The following is a 19,862-nucleotide window of genomic DNA, read 5'->3' as shown; positions in this document are numbered from 1 at the left end:
ATGGAAAAGGATGACACGCTGTGGCGACCCCTAACAGGACACGCCGAAAGGAAAAGAAGATTGTGATGATGAATATTGAAATATACTTTAAATGGGAATAAGCCTTTCATATTTAAAAATGGGCGTGAATGGGTGAATGAGAGGCATAATTATGCACTTTTTAGGTTGTCGCTTTATGAAGGTTAGTCTCTTGACCTGCATTAGATACAGGCAGATAACACATTCAATATGGTGGACGCGTTGACGTATCTCAGCAAGGGCCAGAAGAAGAAGCAGAAGAAGAAGAAGAAGCAGAAGCAGAAGAAGAAGAAGAAGAAGCAGAAGAAGAAGAAGAAGAAGAAGCCGAAGAAGAAATTAAAATAAATTGTTATCAGAGATAAACGTTACAAAACAAATGTATGCCGTGAGCAGCCAGTGAAAGGGAGTAGCTATGAAATAAAGCTATGCAAAGTGTGAAGACTTAACTTTGGTGATAACTTCTTGGACAGTTTGTTGACGTTATGTTTCGAGAGTTGTATCCCTTCGTGGAGGACAGTTTTAGCCGCTTTCCCACGCAGAGTAACATTTATGGACTGTGTCAGGCCGGGGAGCAGGAGTTGCTAGCGGCTACACTCAAAGGGAAGGTGGTCAGCTTCACGTACCAGGAGCTGCAGCAGAAAATAAGACCAGTGGCCAAAGAGGTTCAGTTCACCTACATACCAGGTAGACCCCGAACGACCTGAGCACAGTTTGTGCAAAATATACAAAATCACTGTTATCTCAACGAGTTGTATTTATTTTTTTGGGCAACTAAACTGAATGGAATGTAGATCTGTGGTTTACCATCTGTTGATCTGAACGAAGTTAACAACCCACCCAGCATTCAATAAATACACCCCATTAACAGTGTTAAGTACACCCATTGATTTTTGTGTGTTGCTGATTATCTGTCTTATTTAAAAAAATGTTTGCTGTATATAATGAAGTTATACAATAGTAAATAGTTCATAATAATAATAAAACATGTCCGTCAATTGTATACACTACCAAAAATAATGGTGCAGGTTTCCCCCTTAAAATAATTCAACACCAATTAATAAATATATTTATTTACAAAGGTGAAACAAAAAAGACAACGTCCATTTTTTTTTTAAAATTGCCCAAAAAAGATCCAATTTGTATACGCCCTTAGCAGGGGTGAGAACTTTTGGTGGACTGAGCCCATGAACCAATTTTGGAAAGTACCTTCTGAAATTAGATCATACTTTTTAGACCTTGAAAAAGACCATTTGGTGGATGACTAGCTAACCTTGCCATTATTGTTATTATTATTATATCTATTTATGTATTTATTTAATACATTATAAAAGTCTGGATTATTGTCAGAAAAGCACAGACTTTAGCACGGACAATATGAGTCATCTCAGATGAAAAGAATATAAAAAACATGTTGGCTAGTCTCTAGCTCTATAAAGAAGAAATAAGAAATCAATGAAATAAAAATAAAATGTGAATGTGCAAATTCTGGTATTACTGTGTGTGTATGCAGTGTGAGCGAGTTTAGCACGTACCCCAAGAGATGCATATTTTACAGTTACTTGTGATAAAATACGGCTAATGTGGGCTAATATGCACAGCCAAAACAACAACAAAACAACTGCAGTTTACCACATGGTGTTTTCTCAAGTTAGAAGTGGGCTGAAATTGCCATGTTTGGGCAGACAGTAGACTTTACGCCGATTTTATCAGCCTTATCGGTATCGGCCGATAATTAGCATTTTATGCTGATCGGCTTTAATGTCATAATTCGCCGATCTGATCGATGACGTCATTTACTCCGTGTCGCCATCGTGCACAGTAAATTTGAATCCAAAAGCTAGTTTATTTTTAGCCTTGTCGCGTGTCTTTTGGCGTAGTCCTGTAAATATTTGACTTATTTAAAAAAAAATAATAATAATATTTTCGGCGGTGTGGAACAGACAACACATCTGAGACAGACAACACATAATGCCTGATCACACTACACGACAAATTTGCTCTTTCACAGTTGCACTATGTCAGACTACTGCAATAAAATCTTGTGTTCCGATACCACCGCATCCCGTTTTTTACGATCATTGGGCTTCGTGTCAACACAAATGCGACCGGATACACTCGTTACCATGGCGACGACAACAGTAATGGATCGCGCCGTGTGTTTGTAAGAACAAAATGGGGAAAAAACGTGTGTTGGTGGTCACCGGTGCTCATGAGAGGACGTTCGTTTAAGGCTTGCTTGAGGTATGTTCATGTACTTTTAATACAATACGGCTCGCAAGCAGGCAACAAAAACCTTATGTAACCTAGCAAGCTAGTGGTACCACGAACGCTTGGATGTAAACATGCCGCCGTTCTGTCGAATCATGCGCTAAAGTGTCGGTGTGGGTGAAGTAATTTAATTAAAATAAAGTAAAAATTTAATTACAGTAAGTTAGCACCCATTATTTCTGTCATTTTGAAATGTTGGTTTGACCTGACTGATTAGAATACATGACCTGACTAGAGCAGTGATTTCCCACCTTTATGGAGCCAAGGAACATATTTTACAATTGAAAAATCTCACGGAACACCAACAAACAAAAATGTCACAAAAGGTGGATACATTAATTACTGTATGTACTTCCTGCCATCTCATAGAATACCATTTATCATTTGTTCTGTCTGTCACTATGCCTCACTGGCATAAATAGAGGAACAAAGATACATTATTTATTGTAAATATAATTTTTTGACCAATTAAGTACACAAGTATATACAGTAAATGAACAGGTCTTTTAAATAGACACATTCCTCCATCATGTGATCGGATTGGTGATCGGTTATCGATTTTCTGAACTCGCTGATCGGTGGTCGGTGATCGGCCCCAAAAATCCTGATCATTTAAAGCCTAGCAGACAGTGCCAGACAAATAATACAATACATAAAAGCTTTTGTTTTTTCTTTGTCTAAATGTAAACACGAGTCACGCGCCATTGCCTTCAATGACGAACTTCCCAACATAATCGCCACATAGACACGACGATTAGCCGGGCTGGCTTATCTAGTGTTAAAATATGCTCGGGAAGCCCAATAGAAGACGTGTGTGATCACGTGACTTTATTGTATCGTTTGATTGGTAAAGTAGACTTAAATATCACTAGCGCTTGAATTGGATTTGAGAAAACATCACCAAATGCGGAAGTCGAAGTAGTAGTCTAAAAAGATAGGTCGCACACGAAATAGTTGATAAATAAGCAATACTTGTTAAATAAATGTAGCGAGTGGCATTAAGATCATTGTAACGGAGTAAAAGTACTGTTACCTCTGAACATAAATACTCGAGGAAAAGTAAAAAGTATGCAGTATTAAAACAACTTCGACAAGTACAATGCATCCAAAATGCTACTTGAGTAAATGTAACGGAGTAAATGGAGCGATTCCCACCTCTGCAAAACATTGATTTTCAATGTAAATTATACATTGATATGCGTCAAATTTTAATTAGTTTTGTCTACAAATAAAATATTCCTGGTAAGTGTTTGAATTTTTGCAGTGCATGTCAACTTTTTCTGCCCCATACACTATGTATGAACACAGCATATCTTGGCATAAAATACTTCATGGAGACATTTCATATCGTATCAGATACACTGCGCAAAAAGTCTGCTATTCAATTATCTAGCGATAGCTCCAAGTGCTTAATTGAGTTATTAGCTAATAGCTACGCACTACGCCCCATTATTCCCCTGCCGAGTCAGTGCCGACACATAACATATAACAATTCAAGAGGAGGCATTGAAGCATTGCCGTGTGGTCAACTGTCATTTCATAGATTGTGTCAGTTGTAAATCAAGCATTACCTGGTCATTAGCGTTAACGCAGCTGGAAATGTGTGTAGCGGTTCTGACCATAGATATGAAGACGATACGCCAGTGCACTGTAGTGGAGGCAATGTGGGGAAGGTCGATGTTCCCTTCAAAGGTTATGGACATTGAAATTAATCAGAATCAAAATCATCTTTATTTGCTAAGTATATCAAAAACACACAAGGAATTTGTCTCTGGGAGTTGGAGAGCCGCTCCAGTACAACAACAGACAACAGCCATTTGAGAGAAAATACGTTTGAGACATTTTCCGACAATTGTGCAAATGATGCAGAGTCCTCTAGCAATTTAGAGTAGTTTGAAATGAATAATAGAACGATAATCTGGTCTAGTGATCATTGTGCAAATGGCACAGAGACGTCAAGAAATGAAAGCAGTTAAGCCTGAGTGGCCAGTGTTGATCAACAACAGATATGCAAATAGTGCAGAGTGACGAGAGTGCGACAGTGAGTGCACGAATAATGTATAATTGGCCCGACAGAGATGTGACAACAATCTCAAGACAAAATGGTCAGCATGTGACTGTCACGATACAAAGGTATCTGTAGTGACTGGACCCAGAAGCAAACGGAGGCAGAGATGTTTGTGGTGAATGCTTTATTGAAGAGGAATAGGACCTTCGAGGTGTACTGGCAGGTCGTCGAGACAGGGAGCATGCGGAAGGCGGTGGCGTGAGCAGGTGGATGGCTTGGCGGCGTGGTGGAAGAGGTCAGCAAGACGGGGAACACGGAAAGAGCACTGAGGACGAGGAAGAACATGGAACTCAGAATAATGCGAATAAAGCGTATCTTAAATGCAAGTACTAGGCCAGTGTACCACGAGAGAAAGTTAATACTCTGGCGAGGATTTCCAGGATCTGCCAGGGTTTTATGCAGGCAGAGATGATGACGGCGGTGCGCGGCCAAGGTGGTGCTGATTACAGGAAAGGGAGGGAGCGAGAGGGGTGCAAAGCGCCACCCAAGCTCCAAAACAGGAACTACAAGCATAGCTCCTGACAGTAACAGTGGAATTGTAAGTTAACTGTTTAAGAAGTTAATGATGGCAAGAAGTTGTTGGAATGTCTGCTTGTTCGATAGCGCCGACCTGAGGGAATGAGCTGGAAGAGGTGGTGACCAGGATGTGGAGTGTCCAAGAGGATTTTGCATGCTCTTGTCTTAGTTCTGGCAGCGTGCAAGTCATCAAGGGTGGGTAAGTGGGTACCGACAATCTTTTCAGCAGTTTTGATTGTCCGTTGCAGTCGGAGTTTGTCCTTTTTTGTAGTAGCACCAAACCAGACTGTGATGGAAGAACACAGGACTGAGTCAATGACTGCTGTGTAGAACAGCATTAACAGCTCCTGTGGCAGGCCGTGCTTCCTCAGAAGCAGTACAGTAATCCTCTGCTGGGCCTTTTTGAGGATGGAGTTCATGTTGATCTCCCACTTCAGGTCTTGAGAGACTGTAATTCCCAGGAAGGTCTCGAGGGTTGACACAGGGCAGCTGGACAGCATGAGGGGCAGCTGTGGCGAAGGGTGCTTCCTGAAGTTCACGATAATCTCTACAGTCTTGAGCGTGTTCAGCTCCAGGTTGTGTCAGCCACACCACAGCTCCAGCCGCTCCACTTCCTGTCGATACGCAGACTCGTCACCGTCTTTGATGAGGCCAACGACTGTGGTGTCGTCTGCAAACTTCAGGAGTTTGACAGCCGGGTGCGTTGAGTTGCAGTCCGTGTAGAGAGAAAAAAGCAGCGGAGAGAGGGCACATCCTTGGGGCGCCCTGGTGCTGGTGGTGCACGTGGATGAGGTGGTGTCCCCCAGTCTCACCTGCTGTGTCCTGTCCATCAGGAAGCTGTAACTCCACTGGCAGATGGCAGGCGAGACGCTGAGCTGGAGAAGCTTGGAGGAGAGGAGTTCAGGGATGATGGTGTTGAACGCAGAGCTGAAGTCCACGATCCTCGCATAGGTCCCGGCGCCGTCGAGGTGTTCTTGGATGTTCTTGGCCCGCTACTTTGTTGATCTTTTGTAGTTTGAAGTTATGTCTCACATCTTGTTCGTGGATGGTCAACGCGGAAGGGGTGTCAGAGGTGTGATGGGGTCGGTGTGTGGTGTGAAAATGTCCTTTTCAAATCTGCAATAGAAAGTGTCAGCTAATCTTTTATTGTTCTCTGCTCGGGGGATGGTCACATGTGGATAAGTCATAACTTACTTTCGTAACTTTCACAACCGATTTTCATGAGGTTTACTTTTTGTCAAAGGGTGTGCTACCACCACAGAATCTTTTTCTTCTTCAAAAAAAAAAATTCCAAATTAATTTGAGGACGCATTCATAGGGTGGGCTAAGGCAAGTTTGAGGTGGGCTTGAGCCTATCCCAGAAGATACATTTTTGCTTAAAAGTTGGATTATGTTCACAGTGATGTCAGTGATTTTTAAAGCGATGTTGCCAATCTTCCATCTCTTCTTCCCTACCTAGTTGATGCAGAGATTGTGTCAATTGATGCATTCAACAAGTCTTTACCCAAGAGAGGCCTTGTGGTGGGCATCACATTCATAAAGGTAAGAATAGGACTGACAAAATATGTTTTACTTGAGTGGAATATTTTAATCAGTGTGATCTTCTAACAGGACTCAGGTGACAAAGCCACGCCCTTCCTGAATATCTACTGTGACTATGAGCCCGGTTCAGAGTTCAACCTAGAGTCTATTGCACGTGAGTGAACCTGTGCCCAATCTCCCTCTCAAATTCTGCATCATAAACTGATGTTGATCTGGCTGTCTGGACAGAGAGTTGCCTAAATCTGGAGTTGCAGTTCACGCCCTTTCAACTGTACCACACAGAGTAAGTTACATTGTATAAAGACTACATTTCCCAATATTGGTATCGGTGCCGATACTTGTACTCAGACATGGAAAAAAAAAAAAAATGCTCCGATACAACGGCACTGATACTTAAGGTAAACACGGATGACTACAGTGCATATACACACAGGTATATACGGTACATACATGAAATCTGAGCCAATTATTTCAACATTCCATTTTCATAGAGTGCAGAGTGATGATGGAGGCAGAGAAACTGTGTTTCTGCTTAGTGGTCACGACCAGAGGATCCACCTGTACAAGGAGGTCTGTGTGTGCATGCGTGGATATTTTTAGAATATGACAATGACCTAATTTTCAGGCAAGATGCTTGGTGAAAAGGGGGTTAGATAAATGCATTAGCGCTTTATCTGTTGCTAATTACAACGTATTTCTTCATTGCTGATTAAGGGTGGACTTGTCATCTGCAAGAGTCCACTAGTTTTACTTTAATGTATAATTAAAAGTATTTTATGGCCCCATTAGGAAATTTTTTTTTTATATACATATCATTTGCCTTTTTGTCTAAGATTTTCAAATTACGTAGAAAGAAATCTAATTTTAATATATGACAAAAAAAATTACCGCAAGGTATTTATTTTGTTGTTTATGTGACATGATCTTGATAATATTTAGTATTTCTTGTCATTCTCAACTGGACAAAATATAGCCGGCAAGGTTTGTCAAATGAAGAAATTATTTTTATCATACAACTACAATCGATTGTGATTACATATCAAGTCGAGTCAATCACAGAACTATTGTTTTCAACAGAACGCCTCACTCCACCAGTTTGAAGAGCAGCCAGTGGAGAGACTGTTCCCAGAGCTACAGCAGTTGCCCAGCAAGTTGGTCTACCTTTAATCCTGTGTTCTGTGTGTCCACACCTATGATTTAGGGTCAGGTTTCATTTATGTGAAAACTGAAGAGATGATGAAGACTATATATTGTTCTATGTACATGTCATTCCCATGGAGGTCTTGGGTTTTGTTATTTTTGTAATTCTTTGTTTTAGTGTCAAAATCTGAATGAGAAATTAAATCTTTCAAATTTCACATGGAGGTAGGGCTCCACGATTATGGCCAAAATAATAATAACAATTTTTTTAAGCAATACTGTAATAACCATTAATTCCTCACGTTAGGGAAAAATCTTTATTTTTATTGCACAAACAGTACGTAACAGTTTTCAGTGCAAAATTTATCTTTAAATAAGAATAAATGATAGATGAATAAAAAAAATTTTACCCAAACATTTCTACTTTAGGAAGTATTAACTGAAAGAATACTCTATTATAAAGTGCAACCACAAATTGCAAGTTGATGGAAGCAAATTCAGTTCATGCATTACACGCAATAACATTAGGCGGTCAGCACTAACTTTTCATTTGAAAATCCCCGTCAATATAGTGAATTGTTAAGGACGGGTACGCCTCTGTTGTTCTGCTTGACCATTGATCAGTCTTCCACGGTCACAAACTGCAAAGAACTCAACAGTTGTGATTACCCTCTATAAAAACCCTCCCAGGTTTTTTTTTCATTGCACTCAGGACACCCCAAAATTTGAAGTCAAGGTAGCCGCTACAACGATTGACAGTGTCATCACACATACAGTGCCTTGAAACAGTTTTCCGCCCTTGAAGGTTTTCATATTTTGCCACCTTATAACCACAAGCTCAAAGCTTTTTATATTGAGAGATTATATGATCGATTACAGGACTGTGAAAAGTCCGCGGAACTGCAGAATTTTCCTCGTAGAGAAATCATTTATGTAAATCGTGTAATTTTGCAAAGAAATCTGTGGGGGGAGGCGGTTAACGTACTCCTCTGTCGACATTGACGGTCTGTAATCGTGAAGATAAAATATTTGCAGGTTTGAGGACCGTGTTATGACAGGTAAGGTGCAAACCTTGCGGCATTTATATTTTACCGGTGGGATATTTCTACACATTTAAATTCATTGTATGCTATCAAGATGTAGTACTGTAAATATCTAAGCGGCAATATAGTTAGTTTAAAAAAAAAAAAAAAAACGTGGTCAGTGTGGGATGGACAACATGTCCGAGACAGACAACACGTAATGCCTGGATCAGACCACAAATTAGTTTTTTAACGATTGCACTATGTCAGACTACTGCAATAAAATCTTGTATTCCGATACCACCCCCTCCCATCTTTTACGATCACTGGCCTTTATCTTGTCAACTCAAACGCGACCAAATACACTCGTTACCATGGCGGCGACAACAACAATAGATCACGTCCTGTGTACTATAAGAGCAAAATGGGGGGGGGAATGTGCTGGTGGTCACCGGTGCTCACGAGAGGACTTTAATTCAAGGTTTGCTTGAGGTATCGTCACGTACTTTTAATACGATACGGCTCGCAAGCAGGCAACAAAACGTTATGTAGCCTAGCAAGCTACGCTCGCACTGCTCGCACTAATGGTTGTACGTAAACATGCCAGTGTTATGTCGAATCATGCTCTAAAAGTTTTGGTGTGTAATTTAATTACAATAATTTAATTACAGTAAGTTGGCACCCATTATTTCTCATGTTGTAATGTTGGTTTGACCTAACTGAATACATGACCTGACAAGAGAATACTTTTGAAGATAGTCACTATACATTACACAAGTATATACAGTAAATGAAGTAATTTAAATAGACAAATTGGTCCATCTTGTGATCAGATTGCTGATCGGTTATCATTTTTTAAAATTCGCTGATCGGTGATCGGCCCCAAAAATCCTGATCATTTAAAGCTTAGCACACAGTGCCAGACAAATAATACAATACATGATGTACTCTAATGAACCACTTCACAGAAGAGGCATGTATACTGTGAGTAAATCCCATACAGGCGCCCTATCTTTACCAATTAGGTGACTTCTGTAGGCAATTGGTTGCATTGTATTATATTTATGGTGATCAGATTACAGGGGCTGAGTACAAATACACATCACACTTTACAGATTTATATTTGGTTAAAATTTTGAAAACTGTATATTATTTTCATTACACTTCACAATTATGTGCTACTTTGTTGGTCCATCACATAAAATTTAAAACGTTAGTGATTACAAGGACACAAAATATGAAACAGATCAAGGGCTATAAATACTTTTTCAAGGCACTGTACATAAAGTATGCCAAAATGAATCAATTAGTTATTCACTGAGAAAGTAAAGAAAATGGTGGGGGGAAGACACAAATACACATTGTTAACAAAAGTTAAAATAAATCAATACTGAGCATGATCTATGATGTTTGTATAAACACAGAAAAGATACAGAACTTTGACACAGGTCTTGTATTTGATCTTTATGAGCGTGCAAGCAGCCAGTGGTACGTACACTAACGATATAGGCAAACGTTTCATGACAATAATTTAATCAGTCAGAGGTTGGACCTTATTTCCCCCTGAATCTTAAATTTACTTTGTGGGAACATCTTGTTGAAAGCCCTTTTCTGTTCCAGCATGACTGTTCCCTACTACATAGAAAATAAATAAAGGAATGGTTGGGTGAGTTTGGTGCAGAGCGATGCATAATGGCCACTAGCTAAATATATTGTGACAACAAGGAATGCATGTTGGTATGAATACTGAAATAGAACTGAGCTGTTGGTTTTGTCCCCACCTTGTAAATAAATCCAGGTACTGTCTGGTTTTTGACTGTTGTGTCCCCTCCCTCCCTACAGTGTGTTATGGATGGACATGATGTGTATATCTGGTGGCCAAAGACTGTCTGCATTTGGCTGTCAGAACGGCTGTGTTGGACTGGCTGTGGTCAAACAGTTTCGACCAGGTAAGTCAAGACTGACAAATGAAATTCTCTCTCAAATTTGCTGTGGTTCAAGTGAAAATATTTGTGTTAAAACTGTTTAAAACAGTTCCCAGGTGATATGCTTTCATTAACCTACCCCAAGGATCAATAATTGCAACCTATTTCATGCAGCCAAGCCTGCAAGTGGCTGTGGATCTTACTAGATATGTGGCTACCTTAACCTTATTTAACAACTTTCACCAAGCCGAGGTGATTTTCCTCATGGGTGCAGAAACTTGGTGGGGTGGTTATTATATAAATCACTGTTTTCTAACACTGCTGCAGAACAGCTTGCTTGCAGAAACATGTTCATAAATAGGCAGATGATAAAAGATTTACTTAGTTGTTTAGTTTTGCACTCGATGGGTGGGCAGTCACCCCAGAGACAAAACTTTGTATATAAGCAATTAAAACATAAATTTTCCATAATACTGTATAGGGATGTCCCGATCCAACCTTTTCACTTCTGATCCAATACCAATATTGCGACCTTGAGTTTTGGACGATACCGATATTTGTCCGATTCGTTTCAGCAGAAATAATAAATGATTTACTTATTTTGTAGTATGGCGTGTTAGAAAAGGCTTGATGAAGTGATATTACTCAAACAGAGAACAATAATCAGCAACAGTAGGTGTGAGAAAAACCGACCCATTTATTATTAAACAATGGGCTACATAAAGTAACTGCTGTGCACGTCATGACGTCTGAGGGGCAGTGTGGTGCACGCAAAGAGATACACACTTGCAGTAACAAAGAAAGTAGAAGTCACGATTGAATATTGTGAATATAACTCGTTTTTCACAGTTAGAAGAGTATATGCCAGAGATATTGTTATATTGCCTGTTTGTGTGTGTTTATACATGGTTTTTGTACCAATACTCATTATTTTGAGAGATATGTCCCACAACTTCGATGCTAATTTTTGTTAGCTTGTCAGTGGTGTTTTTCATACATTGCGTTTGAACTTTGATAAAGCAATTTTTGTAAACAAAAATCGAAGAAACAAACAGAGTCTGTAATGTATTTGAACATTCAGTAGGTGTAATTATTTTGTTATGTCTTTTTAATTTTACTTTGAACTGCAAATGGAGTGTCAATAAATGACTTTAAGCAAGCAAGATTTACGCCTTGCTACTATGGTAGCACCTTAGCAACATGTTGTTGGAATCTCGTGGGCTCTGCATGCCATCTGGGCGCTGCTGGATAGAAGTGCTGGAGCAAAGCTGGGAATGGACTGCTTATATAAGAGTGTTTAAATAAATGGCTTGAGCATTTTTAAAAGCCACTCATCAGAGCAAAAACATACACTTGCAACAAAGTCACTCTGTGACTTCCGCTAACAACCCAGACTAAACTTAGCTCATTCCTGACATTCAAAGATCTTAGAACAGTCGATCACTTCAACGTACTTCCTTGACAATTACTACTTTCCTATTAATCAGCGCATCATCTATGCATTCCTGCTCGAAATTCATTATAGTATTGATGGACATCAGTAGTCTATACGTCTTGTCTCAAATGATTCACAAGGAGATTTTTTTTCTCTCTACAAAAACATAGTATAATTGACGGAAATGTTTATGGCTGCTGGGCCACACCAAAATCATCTCATGTTGTGTTGGCATTAGGACTGGCATCAGACAACTTCCTTTTCTCCACCTGTCTAATCGTGAAAGGCTGTGAATTTGTATTTACCACCGAGACTCAAAAAGCAAATTGCACTCTGTCGTGGGACCCCTCGGGGTACAAAACAAACCAATGATTATTCTTTTTGTGTTACTTTAAAAGGTACATGTTTTTAGTAGATTGATGTACTTTGTTTTTAACAGAGGTTTTGCAGAGTTGGCGTGTTCAGTTCGACAGTCCAATCTCCATTGTGCTGCTATTTCCTCTCATCTGCCAAACACAGCCTGATCTGCCCAGTGGAGAAAAAAGTATCTAATGTAATTTGTCCCAATCTGTGGATCATTCGTTCTTTCGATTTTCAATGGGCAATCAAAAAATGAAAGTCACTTTTTTTAATCACACAAAAAGCAGGAAATTTTTTGGGGATTATTATTTTTTTTTAATTATTATTTTTGTTCCCCATATTAAAATTTTAGACTCAAAAAAAATATGAAATGGAAAAACTTGCCATAACTGAATTAGATTTTGTTTAATTGGTGGGGTTTAGCGACCCCTAGGTTTGGTAATTAGCATCAGTAAAGATAATGTATTTAAGCTCTTTAGCCGCCACAATCAGTCTAGACCATGTCCATGAGCCATCAAATGACCCGTATTATATCAAGGACAAATGTGTTATTATAATGTGTAATGTGTTATTATTCATTCATTACATCGGACACAGAAGGTCGGCTTTCATTGGAAAACCCTTCTACCTATGTATAATGCATTTTTACAATGCATGATTTTGCTTCTACCCATATGATCAAAAAGTATCTGTATTTTGGTAGTTTTTTTCCACATAATTATTCTGAAGTTTAGCACTTTATTTGAACACGTAATCCTTTTTGCTTGCTCTTATTTTGAAATTAACAGCCCTACTTTTATTTAATAAATTAGAAAACACACCGTTGTGCTCATATGTTTGATTACTCAGGCAGAATTTGTAAGATGGGTACAATTCTTTAAAGAAAACATGAAGGACCATGCGAAACACATTTAATTTTATTTTAATGGGATTCAAATTAAAGCATTTCAGCAAAGCATTGTCATTAAACAAAACATAACCATAAAGAAATTAATGATGGTTGTTGTTCAGTCAGTCATATTAAAAAAAATAAAAATACTTCACAAATTCTGCCGGGGTATGTAAACTTATGAGCTCAACTGTACATATATGCAGTCATACGTACCCCTCTCATATTGGAATGAAAGTGTAGGCTAAACTTTTTTTTATAACCACGAGGTGGCGGTGGCATTTTAGAATGAAAGTGTACAGCTTTTTCATAACCACTAGATGGCGTCATACATTTATAAAATGTGAAAGTATTTTTTTTTTTCAATTTCCCCCTATACCTATGTATAATGCGCACTATTGACTTTTGACAATTTTTTTAGGGGGGCGGGGAATGCGCATTATACACGGGAAATTACGGTATATGTCTTGGATGGGGAAGATGGCCCGAAACAGTTATTATAGGGCAAATAGATGGCGCAGAATGAAAATGTTCACAAATTGGTTTGAACTGCGGCAAAAGCATGTCGTCTGTGTGAGACGTAATATATAATAAGCCAATAATGATAACTCTTCAAACATGTTTGTCCTTGGTATACAGATGGCTTGATGGATCGTGGTAGAGGTCCGAACTGATTGTGGCTTCAACAAGCTGATGTATCTTAACTAATGTTGGTTACCAAACTTAGAGGTCACGGAAACGCAACCAAATAATTCATCAAATCAAATTCAGTCCTGTGGCTTATTTTTCAATTTTGTGTTTTTGTTCTGAGATTATAATTGAGATGTGAAAAATCAGCTGTCTTTTGTTTTTCTTTTTTTTTGTTATGAATTTTTCCATTGATGTCAATTGAAAATGGAAAGAATGATACACGGATTTGTCCAATACCACCAAAACCTAAATGACCATTGAAGTGATACTAACTCCATTTCTTCTCAGGTTTTGGAGTTGAAGGCTACAATCTTCTAGTAACTAGCACAATAGAGATGGCAGTTGTCTACAGGTGATGATCTCATTCTCATCTCATTAATCATGTTTTAGAATGAATTGCCAAGAAACCTAATTTTGTGCCAGTTTATTAGAAAGGATAAGCTACATTTTCTGAATTCCACTGACTTTTCATTACACAAAGCCCCTCCCTATGATAACGGAACATTGTTTTTGTGTCTCAGAAATGTCCATGTGAGAGGCTTATCCCACTCGCTATGCCTCGCTGAGAGTGACCAGTGGGATGCGGTGCTTTGTGCTCTGGTTATTGACCTGGATTTTGATGGGCAGAAGGAGGTGCTGCTGGGAACATATGGACAGGTCATAAAGTGATAAGGCCAAAAAAAACTCTACATTATTGGCAAAAATAGTTCCCTGTTTAATCAGTTTAGTTTTAAAGTGCTGTGTTTGTTTGGTATTCCTGAGTAAGGGGACAACACATAAAACATTAAGACAATGCACAAAACCATGTGTTTCCTGTAAATATCCAGAGCCACTGAATATGATTCATAATAGAAAGTACATGTTAATGTTTTTAGTTTCCTTTCGCTGGTAAATGTTTGAGAGATGGTTCGCCCAAAAGAGGCCAAGTGAATAACTGTACAATCTGTTTTTCCTCCACTTGTGTAGGAACTTCTGTGTTATAAATTCCAGCATGGGGCAGCAGGAGAAGAAGGACACTTTGAGTTGTTGTGGCGACGGAGCTTCAAGAGTCCTTTGCTGTCAATCATCTACTTAGACCTGACAGGGGACGGTTTGAGAGAGCTGGCTGTCCTCACGCTGAAGGGACTGCATATTTTACAGGTATGGGGCACCAAAGCCGTCAGAGATTTACAATTATAATACAAGCCACAGTGATGCCGATGTTCTGCACCGCCTTCAGTCTTAGAATTACTCACCAACTCAGCACAAAAGTGGAAAAGTGTATTACTGACCTCAAATGATCACCTGGAGAATAATATCCAATACAATGGCACCTCTGGTTGAGCACAATCTGTTCCCGGATGCTGTGTCATCTCCAAATCGTGTCTTTCCAATAACAAATAATGTTATGTATTTTAGGGCCAAACTGTCAGAATCATAACACCTTGAATCATAATACCTTGAAACAGTACAGGCAGTGTAGTCTCATTTTAGTCTTAACTGTCACACAAGTTGGCTAATTTGCTTGTATTTCCTTAATTGTGAGGCACATGCATTTGCAAGGTGGTTGGCAAGAATCTGGCGCATTGGTTTGGGTGCACAGGGAGTGATGTATATATTTTTTTTTAAAAATGAGTGGTTGCCCTATTGAAAATTCATTGTAGACCTATAGTGCCATATTGCACTGAGCAGCCAGGGCAGATACTGTATATATGTTGCAAATGGCAATAATCTACCCTGTCAGTCGCAGGGCACCTATATATGGAGACAACCAGTCGCAATTTAGAGCCTTCAATTGACCAAACAGTTTTGAAATGTGGGAGGAAGCCACAGTACCTGGAGAAAACCCAAACAAGCACCGGGAGAGCATGCCACACCTACACATGGAAGGGCCTGATTCAAACCCAGAACCTCTCTAGTGTTGCACTACCCCAACTGAGCTGACCCCATCTATACCCTAAATTTGAAAAACAACCCAAACACCTCCTATAGATCAGGTCACAAGAAGTTCACCTTTTATTGAAAACAATTTCTTTCAAAGTGTCAGCCTTACACATGAATGCATTGCTAGGAGAATGGATGGTGGTCAGATAACTCGGTTGTTATTCTACTTTTTTTTTTTTTCCTCTGTGTCATTTTAGCATAGTCTCACTAGCACTGCTGATCTGGTCCTGGAGCGTCTTGCCAGGAGGGTGGCAGATCTGGCTGTTGACTCCAAGCCAGAGTCAACTGAAGGTCGACATACCCATGAAAAGGATGCGCCTAAGGAGGAGGACTTCACACGTCATACATCTTCAAATTAACAAACAGTATTTTGGTGCATCTTTGACTCACGCGTCCCAACATTAGCTACATAGTCACATTTTTACAAGAGCTTTATAATTATTAGTGGTGGAACTTTAACGTGTTAATCATGATTAATTAATTACAAAAGTTAGTGTGTGAAAAATATTGACGCATTTTAATCACAGTTTGCTTTCCAAACAAACGCAGAACCGTTGTCTGTCTGTGCACGATTTCCTGGTACACCGATTACACTGAAGTACATGTCAGAGATATTGACTAACCATATCTCCATAGATGAATGGGTACATACGCCAGCCCAATGAAGCAGCCCGGCTAACCGACATGGCCATATAGCGGCCATGTTGCGGAGGTCGACGGTCCCATAGAAGGCAATGCATGGACACTGAAATGAAGTCGTAACTTGCTTTTTCCTCAATCAATTTTCATGAGGGTTACTGTTTTGTCAACGCCAAAGCCTATGCTATCAATCAACGTTTTTTAGAGAGCAAAAAATAACATTTAAATATATTTTTTCATGTGAAGGGGACTCACAGTTCCCTTGTAATTATACGCCGATTTACGCAACCATATGCAGCACATTGTACTGCCATCGTTGGTCTTTTGGTTTTCTTGCCGTACACGCACGGTGAATCCGTTGACAACTTTGACTTCCCTAGCTTAGTGTTGCAGTCGGCACGGCGCTCAAAATGGGCGTGTCGTATCTACCAATACATATCTGTGCATATCTTTGTGTTCTAAAGGCTAACACAATGGAGGAATCGGATAAAGGACTGTTGGGAGGCAAATTTAATCTCCAAGAAACTACTCATTGGAAACCGCAATAAAAGCGTGGTTTTGTGCAGACTATGCAAAGAAGAGTTTGCCTACCATCAGAGCACTTCAACCCTCCTGTACAATCTAAATGCAAAGCATGTCGGAGCCAGCACAGAAAAGTTAGCGCTAGCAGTCACGATACGAGTTTTAAGAGCAAGTGACTGGATTCAGGACCAAACCTAGAAAGTCAACATGTAGTGCTCTTTGCAGACAAATGATTCTAAAATGTGTGACAGATAGCGACATACGACCCAAGTTTTCAGCTGCCATGCAGAAAGACTTTCAGGCAAAATTTAACAACATTATGGCACCGAAAAGCAAGCAAAATTGGACGCTTGGGGATCATGTTAATAATAGAAATTACATAGGCGTCAGTGCACACATTGCTGATGTCACAGACGGGACATGACATCTACAGTCTTTTGCCCTGGCTGTGGAGAATACAGTCACCAGACACTATGCTGAAAACTGTGCAGAGCAATTTCTCTCTGTGGCAGATGGGGAATTCTACAAAAGGTAACCATAATTGGAACAGACAGTGCATGGACAATGACGGCTGCAGCAAGACACCTCCCATTCCAACACATGCCTTGTATTGCAAAGAGCCATCACTATTAGCCTTGTTGATAGTGGGTTTAATGATGCAAACTTGAAGTTAAAAGAAATATAATGAAATGACACTTTTTAAGTTTAGGTGTATTGAACTTTGAATCTGTTTTTGTACCATTTTTGTATTGAAATACAGTGCAATTAATTGCGTTTTTCCACAGTTAACAGTATTCATATCGATGTCTATTATTTGATTTAGTTGAGCACTAAAATCCATTTAAATGACAATAAAAAATACTTTGGGAGACAAATACTGTTATAGGATTAAAATGTGATTAATCAAGATTAATTAATTAATTGGATTGTTTTTGTCTCACCACTAATAATTATATTCATATAGTTAAAAAGGAGTCACTGATGGTGTAGTGGTACACTCGCCTGACTTCAGTGCAAGCAGCGTGGGTTCAGTTCCCACTCAGTGACGGTGGGAATGTGAGTGCAAGTGGTTGTCCGTGTCTATACTGACTGGCGAACAGTTCAGGGTGTAGTGCGCCTTTCGACCGAAGTCAGCTGGGATAGGTTTCAGTGCCCCGCGACCCTGAACAGGATAAGCAGTGTTGAGGATGGATGGATAGTTACCAAGGTAAATAATTGACAATAACATTTTACATTCAATTAAGACTTTAATGTTCATGTGCCACAGAAAAAGTTTTTTTGTTAAAACACAAATTGGTCAGAAATTATTGTCTATCATAAATATGAAACACAATTAAGGCCAGGTGTCCAAAATATACAGCTGAGAATAAAAGAGCTTTGTCAAACTTACAATGGTAATAAATCAAACATTTTCTGTTTTGATCAACTGTCAGAGAGGTGTCATATATGTATAATTGGAATGCAGTAATAAAACCATATAAACAAAGGCTGTGTGTGTGTGTATATATATATATATATATATATATATATATATATATATATAAAATGTAGATATACATACACACACACTATATTGGCAAAAGTATTTGCTCACCGGCCTTGACTCATGATTTAAGTGACATCCCATCCCTAATTTATAGCGTTTAATATGACATCGGTCCACCCTCTGCAGTTATAACATCTTAAATTCTGGGAAGGTTTTCCACAAGGTTTAGAAGTGTGTTTATGGGAAATTAGGACAATTTTGTAGAAGCACATTTGAGAGGTTACATACACACTCTCAGTCTCTGCTCTAATTCATCCAAAAGTGTTCTATAGGGTTGCGGTCAGGATTGTGCAGGCCAGTCAAGTTTATCCACATCAAACTCTCTCATCCGTGTCTTTATGAACTTGCTTGTTTGAACAGGAAGGGGCACTCTCCAAACTGTTCCCACCAAGTTGGAAAGGTCCAAAATATTAGCCCCTGAGTTCCAGTGAAAGGGACTCTGAATGCTTCAGAATACCAAGAGATTTTGGACATTCAAAACAGTTTGGGGATTACCCCTTCCTGTCTAACAAGTAAGGTACATAAAGACATGGGTGAAAGAATTTAGTATGGATGAACTTGACTGGCCTGCACAGAGTCCCCAATACTCTCCAACGCCAGTGGGTGGCGCCTTGAGTGCACATTTCGCGCTCTCAGTTCAAACGAAGAAAAGGACTCTGATGATTGTAAACCAAGAGGGGACCTGCTAATTACTTTAGGGTCCACTTGAAGTACGCCAGTCGTCCTCTTAGCAACTGTTTCAAAGAACGGAGTATATATATTAAATACTGGGAGAATATAGTCTGGTCGGATGAGAGTGGATGTTGGATGCCATAATGCACACTATGATTGGAGGAGAAATCACATCACCCTAAAACACAATACCAACAGTGAAGTTCGGAGGTGGGAACATGATGGTGTGGGGCTGCTTTTCAGAAAATGGTACTGGTAAACATTATTGAAGGAGGGATGAATGGTCAAATGTACCGAGACATTCTTGACAAAAATCTGCTGCCATCGACAAGGATGATAAAAATGAAATGATGGTGGACATTTCACCAGAATAATGATCAAAAACATAATGCCAAGGAAACTCTCAATTGGTTTCAAAGGAAAAAAATAAAGCTGCTAGAATGGCCCAGCCAATCACCCGACTTGAATCCAATTTAAAATTTATGGAAAGAACTGAAACTCAAGCTCCATAAAAGAAGCCCATGGAACCTTCACGATTTGAAGACTGCTTGTGTGACGGAATGGGCCAAAATCACACCAGAGCAATGTTTGTGACTAGTTTCTCCATACAAGAGGTGTCCTGAAGCTGTCATTGCAAACAAAGGCTTTTGTACAAAGTATGAAATAAATACCTGTTGGCGTGTTCAA

The 19,862-nt window shown here is 39.4% G+C and overlaps 1 protein-coding gene across 1 annotated transcript; it reads left to right on the top strand.

Moving 5' to 3' along the window:
* kptn (kaptin (actin binding protein)) lies at positions 1-19,862 on the top strand. Its single transcript, XM_061752292.1, has 12 exons — positions 1-702; positions 6,330-6,412; positions 6,482-6,566; positions 6,641-6,695; positions 6,904-6,982; positions 7,490-7,563; positions 10,417-10,523; positions 12,374-12,478; positions 14,162-14,225; positions 14,395-14,530; positions 14,840-15,013; positions 15,994-19,862. Exons 1-12 carry the CDS (start codon positions 501-503, stop codon positions 16,153-16,155), a joined length of 1,326 nt encoding a protein of 441 aa, XP_061608276.1. The 5' UTR covers positions 1-500; the 3' UTR covers positions 16,156-19,862.

This window comes from Phyllopteryx taeniolatus, chromosome 17, assembly GCF_024500385.1.
Source record: "Phyllopteryx taeniolatus isolate TA_2022b chromosome 17, UOR_Ptae_1.2, whole genome shotgun sequence".
NCBI classification, from domain to species: domain Eukaryota; kingdom Metazoa; phylum Chordata; class Actinopteri; order Syngnathiformes; family Syngnathidae; genus Phyllopteryx; species Phyllopteryx taeniolatus.
This window is presented reverse-complemented; position numbering and strand designations above follow the sequence as displayed.